The sequence below is a fragment of the Elephas maximus genome, chromosome 23 (genome assembly GCF_024166365.1).
Source record: "Elephas maximus indicus isolate mEleMax1 chromosome 23, mEleMax1 primary haplotype, whole genome shotgun sequence".
NCBI lineage: Eukaryota > Metazoa > Chordata > Mammalia > Proboscidea > Elephantidae > Elephas > Elephas maximus.
The window spans coordinates 45,502,100-45,515,803 of record NC_064841.1 but is presented as its reverse complement, the minus strand read 5'-3'; the positions used below and the strand labels follow the sequence as shown (position 1 = coordinate 45,515,803).

At 38.4% G+C, this 13,704-nt stretch overlaps 1 protein-coding gene across 4 annotated transcripts in view; it reads left to right on the top strand.

Annotated features, from left to right (window-relative positions):
* PPM1L (protein phosphatase, Mg2+/Mn2+ dependent 1L) overlaps positions 1-13,704 on the top strand; it is a 576,223-nt gene that overhangs the window by 419,221 nt on the left and 143,298 nt on the right. For all 4 annotated transcript variants that reach the window (XM_049867572.1, XM_049867573.1, XM_049867574.1 and 1 more), the window contains one exon: positions 12,860-13,034. In XM_049867572.1, the coding sequence (XP_049723529.1) occupies positions 12,860-13,034 (175 nt within the window). The remainder of the gene's footprint in view (positions 1-12,859; positions 13,035-13,704) is intronic.

The window sequence follows — 13,704 nt, the reverse complement described above, 5'->3', positions numbered from 1 at the left end:
TCTGTCTGTAAATGACTGTATATTTCTAACCTGTTGTGTGTTTACTTCATTTGGTAATGATAAAAGGACAACCTGATTTTCAGGTTCCTGAAAGAGCCATTGTTGTTCCCATGGACCAGCCTTTAGGCATGGACTATTTTCTCTGTGTCTGGTTTAGAGTTAGCCAGCCTAATAGTTTTGAATAGCACAGATGGATCTTCTGAACTGGGCATAGAAGATCTACATTCTTGAGAAGGGTAGATGTTTGCAAATGAACACACATAAACCCAAAAATGCTTGGGGGTGAAATCATCATAGAAAGAAGTGAGATTAATGAAGAAAAAGGTAGGAATAGATAAGATCAAATGATTATCATGGATACGAGGACATTAAAGCTTCAAATACAGCTTTGTATGCGATGTACATAATTTGTCATTTTGGCATGTGAATGATGATTTGGGTTCAAGCTGTTTACTTCCTTAAAATAATGGCATCAATGATAATTAAATATCAAGGGTTGTTCCATTTGCCAGTAGAAAAGCAGATTTTTCTTCTCTATCTGGAGTCATAAAAGGAAGCTTTGATTGCAGACTATCCTCAAAGAACTATGAACTGTCAAAAATTTTTCTCCAAAGGTTACCTCAAAGTACCTGATTCTTAGATACAGTTAAGATATTGAGCTTTGTGATACAGAACACAAGCCATATGCTGGGGAACATGATGATGTAGAAGATACAATCCTTATTTCACCCAACTGGGAAGTTAAAATACCAACACAAATAATTGAAAGATGGTCGGGTACTATAAGAGGTATAAAAATAAAATTCTACTATTTGGTGTTCATAGAAGTTAGATTAAGTATCACTAACACAGTATATTGCATTTGAGCCACACTTTGAAGAATATGAAGAATTGCACCAAACCAACAAGGTTATTATGAAGATAAACACTAATGAGGGCATAAATTGCTCAGAAAAGTATAAAGTACTACCCAAATGCAAGATACTGATAATGGTAATAATAACATCATTGTTTCTAGAATGGATATGTTATAAAAATATGCAATTTAGGATTTAAACTTCCAGTAATATTTCTAATTAATTAAAAAATAGGTAATCATTCCTCTATTTTTAATCTTGTTTGTCAGTTCATTTTTAGAATCCAAGTGAAATTATAAAATTTAAATTACTCTTTGTATTACCTTACTTAGGGAGTAATTCTAATCTTGGGTAATGATATGGCAGCCTATTTTTGAACATAAGGTCATGCTTGAACATAAGGTCCCATCGCTAATTGAATACATTAGAGCATCACCTCATCACCTCAATATAAAGGTGATTTCTTGAAAAATCTTGACAGAGTCTAATATTTTACCTAGAGTTATTTCCTCCTTTTCTTCTAATAATCTCTTCCCTATGGAAAGAAATCTATACATGAAGTTACACTGGTTAAGATATGAAATTCCAAAATATAACTCCAATATGATCATTGATATAGGCCCTGTTCAAAGGCCTGCATTGTGGTTTTAATTTAAAAAGTAAGTTTGGTTTCAAACACAATCAGTGGGCACAATTGGGAGGAAATGGTGGAATGCTTTCAATAGTATAACGTATATCAACTTTCATAAAATGTGAATTACAGAACCATTTCCTGTATCTTGTAGGTATTTCCAAGGGGGGAAAAAAAATAGGCAGATGTTACACTGAATAGCAAGGTACTGTGAGTTTAAAAAGAATTGTTCTGCAGTGCATCTCTTCATTTTTCAGTGAGGAGAAAATTGTTATTAAACTCTAGAATTACTTCTGGCCAACATGGCACCATAAACAGAAGCACTGTGCTGTCCCACCACAGCAAAGACCTGAAAAACTAAGTAAAAGAGAGACAGACGTTGCTTCTGGAACCCAGAGTGTCAAATGAAGAGATACAGAGCTCAGCCAAGCACCAAATGGAATAAGAAACTGACAGAGACAGAGAGCGAGGAGAGATCCGTGTGGAGGTTCCCTATCAGCTAATGCAGCATGGATCCACCATCTGGAACTCCTGTCAGAGGTCAGTGGACAGGGAGCATGGGAAAGCAGATTCACAGAGCTCCTAGCAGGAGACATAGCACCCAGTAACCAGTGATACATGCTTTCCCACCACCGATCCTATCCCTGCTGCTCTACCTCTGTTATTTTTGTCTGGCAGCAGTGGCTCTGCCAGCTGAGAAGTGCAGCATCCATGCCACTTGGATTCGCCCACCCACGTCGGAGATCGGCAGACAAGGAATATGGGAAAGCAGCTTCACAAAGTTCCCAGCAGGTGACACAGCACCTGGTAACCAGCAATATATGCATTCCTAACCCCACCCTTCTTCCCCCACCACCTTGGCCTCCTCTGCTTCCTGCTGGCCACAGCCCCTTGGCCAGGAGGCAACTGCTTCCACCTGGGCCACTTCGATTCACCTTGCCCACACTGGCCAGCTACCTGAGTGCCATTTGTCTGTTGCTGCTGTTGTTTTTTTCTGTTTCTCTTGGTTTCTTCTGTGCCTCCCACCACTTCCCCTACTGTCCTGTCAAACACCTGGCACTATATGTGCCACATTTGCATCTTCTTGAAAGGCTGTGAAACACCACTCAACTGGAGAGCCATTCCCTCAGCCCAAGACTCCACACTGGTGGGAACCCTGGGGTTTTTTGTTTTGTTTTGTTCTGTTCTGTTTTACTTATTTGCTTATTTTTTTAATTCTTTTTGTGGTTTGTGAGCCCTTCTAGCTGGGCTGCGCTGCTCAGCTTAGGAACCACTTCCCCAGTTGGTGGGATCCCTGAGGGCATTTCTTTTCTTTTTTTCCCTTTCTGTCTTACTTCAGTTCTCAGTTCTTGTCTCTCTATACTTACGTCCTCTTCCTGTCTTGTGAATACCTGGCACTGTGTGACATCTATACCCCCTCTAGCCAGGTTATACTGTGCAGCCTGTGAGCCACTCCCTTGTCTTTGCAGCTTCACCAGTGGGACCCCTGGGGGCTTTACTCTTTTTTTTCCAAATTTTTATCTAGTTACTTTTTTTTCTTTTTTCCTTTTTGTATTTCTCCATGTCTTGGTTTCTTATCTCTCCACTCCAACGGCAACTTCCCTTAGCACTCTGTTTTGTTTTGATTTGTTTTGGGCTCCTGTTTTCTCTCCACTTTCTACTCTTTCCTGTACCCATATTAGCTCCGCACATCACAATCTCCACCCTCCTTCCTGACTACCTGAACCACGCACTGAACGTAACAACCCCGAGCCTCCCAGAACCTGCCCAGCACTGATTCCTGGCCCACCCTGTCAGCCCTAGTATGTGTCACAAACGACCCATCCCACCCCCTCCCCTTCAGCTGCACCTGCCCTACTGCACCACATGTGAGCAGCTGGCCCTGCCAATTGGAAAAGGAACTGAAAAGTATTGTGACCATGGACCAGCAAACAGCAAAGAATGCCCAGCCCACCTCCTCACACATAACTGATTAAAACAAAAAAGCAGGTGAAACAAACAGATCTACAACCAATAAATGAAGAAAATAACTACTGAATGTCCCGAAGACAGCAGACAATATCAAAACATATATTAAAAAAAAAAGGAACAAATGGTTCCAGTAGGTGTCCAAAAGAAAACACCAGATGACTTTCCAGTAGAAGAAAAGGCACTAGAACTACCTGACAGGGAATTCAAATTTCTAATATTCAGAGCTATCCAAGAGTTAAAGCAAAAAGCAGATAAAAATGAGGAAGAAATAGACAAATTCATGGAAAAGGGAGACAAATTCATGGGAAATACAGACCAAAAAAATGGAAGAATTCATGAAACTAATGCAGGAACAAAATGCCAAAATAAATTCTCAACTAAAAATCACACAAAAACAACTAGAGATCTGAAAGATAAACAACAAAATTTCAGAAACGGACAGTGTCATAGAAGGGCCGAGGAGCAAGTTTGAAATGACAGAAAAAAAAAAGAAAAAAAGAAGACAGGATCAGTGAAATTGAAGACAAACACGTCTACAACTCTGTTTGAGGAAAAAAAAAAACAAAGAAAAATGAAGAAATCCTGAGAATTATGTGGGATACAATCAAAAACAAAAATTTACGAGTGACCAGCGTTCCAGAACAGGGGGAGAAAATGGAAAAACAGGATCATTGAACAATTGCTGTTCAGAAAACTTCCCTAATATCATGAAACATGAAAAGCTGATCATCCAAGAAGCTCAACGAACCCCATGTAGGATAGACCTCCCCAAAAAATCACCAAGGCATACCATAATCACACTTGTTAAAACCAAAGACAAAGAAAAAATCCAGTGAGCAGCTTGAGAAAAACAAAAAGTCACATACAGAGGTGAAACAATGAAACTAAGCTCTGATTATTCAGCAGAAACAATGCAGGCAAGAAGGCAATGGGATGACATATAAAACCTTGAAAGAAAATAATTGCCAACCAAGAATAATATGTCCTGCAAAACTCTCATTCAAATATGATGGCAAAATTAGGATATTTCCAGATAAACAGAAATTGAGTGAAGGTGTGAAAAACAAATCAAACTTACAAGAATTATTAAAGAGAGTCCTTTGGTCTGAGGACAAACAACATTAGATGACAGCCTGAATCTAGGACACAAGATTGTACCAGCCAGATACCAACCTAGGAGATGAACTCTCAAAGACTTTCCAAAACCAAAAGAAATACAACAGGGAACCAGAGAGGCTAATCTGTAAATGATAACAATGTCAAAACAATAAAAGAGGGAATAAATGGTATAGATATAGAACTTTCTAATCGAGAGGAAGGCAAGGCGATACCAAGTAATAATAGGCTGGTTCAAACCTAGGAAGATAAGGGTAAGTTTTGAGGTAACCATGAAGAAAGTTAACAAACCTACCCATCAAAATAGAGAAGAAAAACAAAGCCTCGATAAAAGCAAAATCTACAAAAACAAACAAAATGAAAAATAAATCCACAAACAAAAGGAATTCAGCACAGGAGAGTAAAAGGAACAAAAAAAGCACCACAAAAAAAAAGCACTGCAATATGACAGCAATAAACTCACACCTATCAATAATTACACTGAATGTAAATGGCCTGAATTCACCCACAAAGAGACACGAGTGACAGAATGGATAAAAAACAGGATCCATCAATATGCTGTCTATAAGAGACACACCTTAGAAACAAAGAAGTAAATTTATTAAAAATCAAAGGATGGAAAAATATATCAAGCAAACAACTACCGAAAAAGATCAGGAGTGGCAATACTAATCTCAGATAAAATGACTATAAAACAAAATCCACCGTAAAAGACAAAGAAGGGCACTATATAATGATTAAATGGGTGATCCATCTTGAAGACTTAACCACAATAACCATCTGTGCACCCAATGACAGGGCTCCAAAATACATAAAACAAACTCTAACAGCCCTGAAAAGAGAAATTGACAGTTCCACAATAATAGTAGGAGACTTCAACACACCACTCTTGGTAAAGGACAGAACATCTAGAAAGAAACTCAGCAAAGATACAGAAGAGCTAAAGGGCACAATCACCCAACTTGACCTCATAGACATATATAGAATACTTCACCCAACAGCTGCAAAGTACACATTCTTTTCCAGCACACATGGAACGTTCTCCAGAATCGAACACATGTTAGGCCACAGGAGCAGCCCTCAAGAAAATCCAAAACATTGAAATAATACAAAGTATCTTCTCTGACCACAGTGCTGTCAAAGTAGAAATTAACAACAGGAAGAGCAAGGAAAAAAAAATCAATTACATGGAAACTGAATAACACTCTGCTTAAAAACCAGTGGGTAATAGAAGAAATCAAAGATGGAACCAAAAAATTCCTAAAATCAAACGAGAATGAAAACACATCATACCAAAACCTTTGGGACACAGCAAAGGCAGTCTTCAGAGGTCAATTTATAGCACTAGATGCACACATCAAAAAAGAAGAAAGGGACAAAATCAAAACATTAGCTGTACAACCTGAACAAACAGGACAGCAAAAGAAGCCGACAGCCACCAGAATAAAGGAAATAAATATCAGAGAAGAAATAAACAAAATAGAGAACAGAAAAATGGTAGAAGGAATTAACAAATCCAAAAGTTGGTTCTTTGAAAGGATCAACAAAATTGATAAACCACTGGCCAAACTGACAAAAGTAAAACAAGAAAGGAAGTAATTAACACAAATAAATGAAATGGGGGATATTACAACATACCCAGCTGAAATAAAAAGGACCATAACAGAGTATTTCAGAACAAACTATTTGAGAACATAGAAAAGGAAGCAATACTTCCAAATTCATTCTATGAAGCCAGCATAATCCTGATACCAAAACCAGGCAAAGACACCACAAAAGAAGAAAATTACAGACAAATACCTCTCATGGATATAGATGCAAAAATTCTCAACAAAATTCTAGCCAATAGAATTCAGCATCATATCAAAAAAATAGTACACCATGACCAAGTAGGATTCTTATCAGGTATGCAAGGATGGTTTAACATTAGAAAATCAATCAACATAATCCACCACATGAATAAAAGGAAAGAGAAGAATCACCTGATCATCTCAATTGATGCAGAAGAGGCATTCGACAAAGTCCAACACCCATTCCTGATAAAAACTCTCAAGAAAACAGGTATAGAAGTGAAAATTCTCAACATAATAAAGGGAATCTATGCAAAACCAACGGCCAACGTTATTCTTAATGTAGAGAGGCTGAAATCATTCCCCTTGAGAACAGGAACAAGGATGCCCTTTATCACCACTCCTATTTAATGTTGTGTTGGATGTCCCTAGCTAGAGCCATAAGGCAAGAAACAGAAATGAAGGGCATGCAAATTGGTAACGAAAAAGTTGAACTGTCCCTATTTGCAGATGATATACTAAGAAAACCCAAAAGACTCCACGAGAAAGCTATGGGAACTAACAGAAAGATTCAGCATAGTAGCGGGATAGAAGATAAACATAAAAAATCGGTTGGGATTCCTATACACCAACAAAGAGAATGATGAAAACGAAATCAAGAAAGCAATACCATTTACAATAATAATAAAAAAAAAAAAAACCCAATAGCCCCTAAAAAATAAAATACTTGAGAATAAGTCTAACCAAGGATGTGAAAGACCTATACAAAGAAAGTTACAAAACACTACTGCAAGAAACCAAAAGAGATCAATGTTGTGAAAATTATAATTCTACCCAAAACGATTTACAAATACAATGCAATCCTGATCCAAATACCAACAACATTCCTTAAAGAGATGGAAAAACTTATCATTAACTTTATATGGGAAGGGAAGAAGCCCCAGATAAGTAAAGGACTATTGAAGAAGAATAAAGTAGGAGGACTTGCACTACCTGACCTCAGAATCTTCTATACAGCTACAGCAGTCAAAGCAGCCTGGTACTGGTACAAGGAAAGATACAGTGACTAATGGAACAGAGTTAAGATCCCAAATGCAAATCCATCCACCTGTGTCACCTGATCTTCAACAAGGGCCCCAAGTCCATCAAATGGGGAAAAGACTGTCAGTGCTAGCAAAACTGGATGTCCATCTGCAAAAAAATGCAGCAGGACCCATACCTCATACCATATACAAAAAGTAACTCAAAATGGATGCAAGACCTAAATATAAAGCCAAAAGTTATGAAGTTCATAGAAGAAAAAATAGGGTCAATGCTAGAGGCCCTAATACACAGCATTAACAGGATACAAACCACAACCAACAACACACAAGCTCCAGAGGATAAGCTAGATAACTGGGATCTTCCAAAAATTAAACACTTAGGCTCATCAAAAGACATCACCAAAAGAGTAAGAGAACCTACAGACTGGGAAAAAAAGTTTGGCTATTACAAATCAGACAGAGGCCTAATCTCTAAAATCTACAAGAAAATCTAGCACCTCTATAAGAAAGAGACAAATAATCCCATTAAAAATGGGCAAAGGAATGAACAGACACTTCCCCAAAGAAGATATTCAAGCAACCAACAGACACATGAGGAAATGCTCACAATCTCTAGCCATCAAACAAATGCAAATCAAAACCACAGTGAAATACCATCTCACCCCTGCATTACTGGAAATCAATAAAACAAAAAATGACAAATGTTGGAGAGACTGCAGGGAGTTCGGAACTCTTAAGCACTGCTGATAGGAATGCAAAATGATACAACCATTTTGGAAAACGATATGGGACTTCCTTAGAAAGCTAGAACTAGGAATAGCATATGATCAGCAGTCCCACCCCTAGGAATATATCCTAGAGAAATAAGAGTTGTCATGCCAATAGACATATGCACAATCATGTTCATTGCAGCATTGTCTGCAATAGCAAAAAGATGGAAACAACCTAGAAGCCCATCAACAGATGAATGGATAAACAAATCGTGGTACATACACACAATGGAGTATTACACAACGATAAAGAACAACAACGTGTCTGTGAAGCATCTCACAACATGGATGAATCTGGAGGGCATTATGCTGAGTGAAATAAGTTAATAACAAAACGACAAATATTGTATGAGGCCACTACTGTAAAAACTTATGAAAATGTTTACACACACACACAAAAAAAAAACAGTCTTTGATGGTTACGAGGGAGAGGAGGAGTGGGGATAGAAAAATACTAAATAGACAATAGATAAGTGGTAACTTTGGTGACGGGTAAGACAGTACACAATACTGGGGAAGCCAGCACAACTTGTACAAGGCAAGGCCATGTAAGCTCCATAGGTTTATCCAAACACCCTGAGGGACCAAATTGCTGGGCTGAGGGCTGTGGGGACCATGGTCTCGGGGAACAACTAGCTCAATTGGTATAACATAGTTTATAAAGAAAATGTTCTACATTCTACTGTGGTGAGTAGCATCTGGGGTTTTAAAAGCCGGTGAGCAGCCATCTAGGATATTCCTCTGGTCTCACCGCTTCAGGAGCAAGGAATAATGAAGAAAACTAAAGATTAACAAGGGAGAGATTAGTCCAAAGGACTTATGGACCACATCTACCATGGCCTCCACGAGACTGCATGCAGTACAACTAGATGGTGCCCGGTTACCACCACTGACTGCTTTGACAGAGATCACAATAGAGGGTCCTGGACAGAGCTGGAGAAAAATGTAGAACAAAATTCTAACTCAAAAAGAAAGACCAGACTTGCTGGCCTGACAGAGACAGGAGAAACCCAGAAAGTATGGCCCCCAGGAACCCTTTAGACTCAGTAATGATGTCACTCCTGAGGTTCCCCCCTCAGCCAAAGATTGGACAGGCCCATAAAACTAAGCAAGACTAAAGGGACACACCAGCCCTGGGGCAAGGACTAGAAGGCATGAGGGAACAGGAAAGCTGGTAATATGGAACCTAAGACTGAGAAGTGAGAGTGTTGACATGTTGTGGGGTGATTAACCAATGTCATGAAACAATATGTGTACTCAACTGTTTAATGAGAAACTAGTTTGTTCTGTAAACCTTCATCTAAAGTACAACAAAAATTTTAAATAATAAACTATAATTAAATATGTTCTGCTAATGTGCTGAGTCTATTTACATTTTATGGAATAATTTTATTTGTTCTACACTGGCTGACTGGCACAAAATTGAACTATGCTCGATGATATATATTTTAAGGTTGTAATTCAATCAGCAGTTGACTTTGGAAATCTAAATGTAAACCCAAAAATAAAACATGTTTTGTGCTGTTTGGCTACTCGAAGGACTGAAATATAACCTTCCCCCATCTTGAGAAATCAGTTGACATTGCTCTGGCAAGTTTCTTTTCATCCTAAATTGTACTAACATTTGAAAGGAAAACTGTCAAGGTTATAAAGAAACATATTTTAAAGATTATTTTTTTAATTATAATACGTTAATAACAATATAGAAATGCAAAAACTAAAAAGTGAGTGTCTTCCATAACTGGAATATATCCTCCCATATATTCTTTTATGCATATATGATGGGTTGTTGTTGTTAGGTGCAGTCGGTTCCGACCCATAGCGACCCTATGCACAACAGAACGAAACACTGCCCAGTCCTGAGCCATCCTTACAATCGTTTTTATGCTTGAGCTCATTGTTGCGGCCACTGTGTCAATCCACCTCTTTGAGGGTCTTCCTCTTTTCCACTGACTCTGTACTCTGCCAAGCATGATGTCCTTCTCCAGGGACCGATCCCTCGTGACAACATGTCCAAAGTATGTAAGATGCAGTCTCACCACCCTTGCTTCTAAGGAGCATTCTGGTTGTACTTCTTCTAAGACAGATTTGTTCGTTCTTTTGGCAGTCCATGGTATATTCAGTATTCTTCGCCAACACCACCATTCAAAGGCGTCAGTTCTTCTTTGGTCCTCCTTGTTCATTGTCCAGCTTTCACATGCGTATGATGCAATTGTAAATACCATGGCTTGGGTCAGGCGCACCTTAGTGTTCAAGGTGACATCTTTGCTCTTCAACACTTTAAAGAGGTCCCTTGCAGCAGATTTGCACAATGCAATGCATCTTTTGATTTCTTGACTGCTGCTTCCATGGCTGTTGATTGTGGATCTAAGTAAAATGAAACCCTTGACAACTTCAATCTTTTCTCCATTTATCATGATGTTGCTTATTGGTCCAGTTGCATATATGATAATAATTAATATTTATATATATGTTCTTTTTACAAAGAAGGATATACTGTCCCTGGTGTTCTGTAGCTTTGTTTTTTACCTTAATAATACATCATGGAAGTCTTCCCTTGACCTACCACATGTTTCTTGAAGGCTATGTAGCATACCATTCTACAAATGAAGAAAAATGAACCCCTACTGATGAGCATGTACTATATATGTATATCTCTCTGTGTGTGTGCTTAATTCAAACTTAAATTATATGGTGAAACCTGTGAGAGTTGGAAGTCCACGGTATCGCTTTGTTTTTTTGGGTCTCATAAGTTTCTGCCTTTGACAGCGTGTGTAGCCTTCCCACTTTTCTATCACTCCTTTTAGTGGAAAATATTTGAGTTTTCCTTCTCTAACAGGTTTCTGCCATACACAGGTTTTGACTTTTACAAGTTTTACTGTACAGTTAAAATCTATACAGTAATAGAGGGGCCCAGGCAGAGCAGGAGAAAAATGTAGAATTCAAATTCACAAAAAAAGACTAGACTTACTGGTCTGACACTGACTGATGGAACCCTTGAGACTGTGACCCCTGGACACTCTGCTGACTGATTTGAAGCCATTCCTTGAAGTCCACCTTTCAGCCAAAGATTAGACAGGCCTATGAAAAGGCCTGTGAAACAAACAACACAGGTAAGGAATGTGCTTCTTAGTTCAATCAAGTCAAAGAGACCAAATGGGCATCATCTGTCCAAATCGGAGAGGCAAAGGCAGGAAGGGACAGGAAAATGGATGAATGAACACTGAGAACCCAGGGTGGAAAGGGAAAGGGGGAGAGTGCTGACACATTGTGGGGATTGCAACAATGTCACAAAACAATTTGTGTATACAATTTTTGAATGAAAAACTAATTCACGCTGTAAACTTTCACCTAAAGCACAATAAAATTAATAAAAAAGCTGTACGGGCCTTTTAAAGAAATCTAAACTATATAGACATGTCTTCACCTTATTCTAGGCTCATACCCCAGAGGCGATCTTTTTTAATAGTTTCTTTTATTTCAGTTTTCTAGTGGCTATGAGTATAATTTTAAACAATACATGTATACCTCCATTTATTGGTTTATCAACTTTAGACAATATCTAGGTGATGTAGGACTGCTCTGCAAGGAAATAGAAAACTTTTGACATTCTGCAGATACATGTTTTAAGGATTTCAGAGTGATTCACCCATCTGCTCTATCACTTAATTTCTCCCTTAAAATTTATTAAAGCTGTGATTCTCAATGGGAGGGAGAAAGTATGCTCTCTCCCCAACCCACCAGAAGAACATATCAGAATCCTTGGGAAGGTCTTTTTCAAAATGCATGTGCCTTCATTCCTACCCTACATGCTTACCTGGTTGAAGATCACTGCATGTAATCTCAGATGTTACTAATCGGGAGTGTGTTGCATACATAGGAGCCCCTGGATGGTGCAAACAGTTAAGCACTCAGCTACTAACTGAAAGGTTGGTGGTTCAGATTCACCCAGAGGCACCTCAGAAGGAAGTCCTGATGACCTGCTTCTGAGAGATCACAGCCTTGACAACCCTGTCAAGGGAGAAGTTCTATTCTGAAATGCATTGGCTTGCCATGAGCCGAATTTGACTTGATGGCAGTTAGTTAGTGGTTGTGTACATAGTGTGAAAGTAGGGAAAAAGAGTTAAGAATAAGTGGCAGACATTTCTTTTTTCAGGTTAAGAGGCATCAGTGTCTTCATTTTCTGTCACTTCCGTTGTCAGCACTAGCTGAGCTCTCCTTTCTATTTACTTCAAGAATGTTCCTGCATAAGCGTTAATGCAAGAACAGCAAATCAAAGTAGGGGTGTGGATGCAATAGCATGGGTGGATTCACTTCTGAGATGAGTGTGTAGCTTCTACATTCAAGATAAGGGCAAGTCAAATTTGTTCAGCAAGATTACTGTCACGAAGCCTTCAGTGTTCACTTGAACAGTTGAAACTCTGAATACTAATTCTGTGAATGCCAACCCAAATCTATCATCTTTTCTACCTTTAAACCTGGTAGAAAACTCTGAGAGTTCTGTAATTCTGTCTATTTGAAGAACCACCTTACTGGGTAGAGTCTAAAAATGACAATGACAAGGCCATGCTTGTCTAGAGGGTTGGTTCTTCAGTGCTTTGAGTTCCCCCTTCACCTAAGGGTAAGTGAAAAGCCTGAGATGAGAAGTACTAATGGAGTTCTCTGCCTGTTTTATCCACAGACTGCAGCTGAATATGTAAAATCTCGACTCCCAGAGGCCCTGAAACAGCATCTTCAGGAATATGAGAAAGACAAAGAGAACAGTGCACTGTCTTACCAGACCATCCTTGAACAGCAGATCCTGTCAATTGACCGAGAAATGCTGGAAAAGTTGACTGTGTCCTATGATGAAGCAGGTATGTTTATCTGCATACAAGTGCTATTTTTTTTTTTTTTTTTCCTGCAGAAATTTCTTTGTAGAACTTAGTAAAATTTAGGCCCTTTTCTGAAATAGTAGGTTAAGGGAAAACTGTATTCCAAGTTCTATAACATGGATTAATAGTAAATTTCTCCTCTACAGTTTTAATATCAAGCCTTGGCAGGTGATTCCTAAAACTGGCTCTTAAATATAAAATCCCCTTTAAATTTTTTATCTTTTTTACATGGAATTTTTCTGGCCTTTCATCAGCCATGTATTTCTATTGATCTAATCTTTTAAAATGTCACATCAATTTTGATTACAAACTGAAAAATTTTATATCTGATTGTCCAAGAACTGTTATTCGGTTCAAGTACTTTTTTAAAAATCTGAGATTTTCTTTTCTAAAAATATACTTTTTTTTCCTTGAAGTTGTAGCTGAACTTGGACTTTATTTTCCTTTGGCTTCTCAGATGAATCCTAGCCCTTAATACCACACCAGAGACTTCAGTTCACTGTCTGCCATAGATTCATTCCATCCAAGGGAGCTTACTAATGAAATCATGGACAGGCCATGGAGAACACTGTGTTTCTCTATTACATAGTCTGTCAGTTAAAACCCAATTTTAATGAAATACGTGTTATTATTACTTGAAACTATTATACTC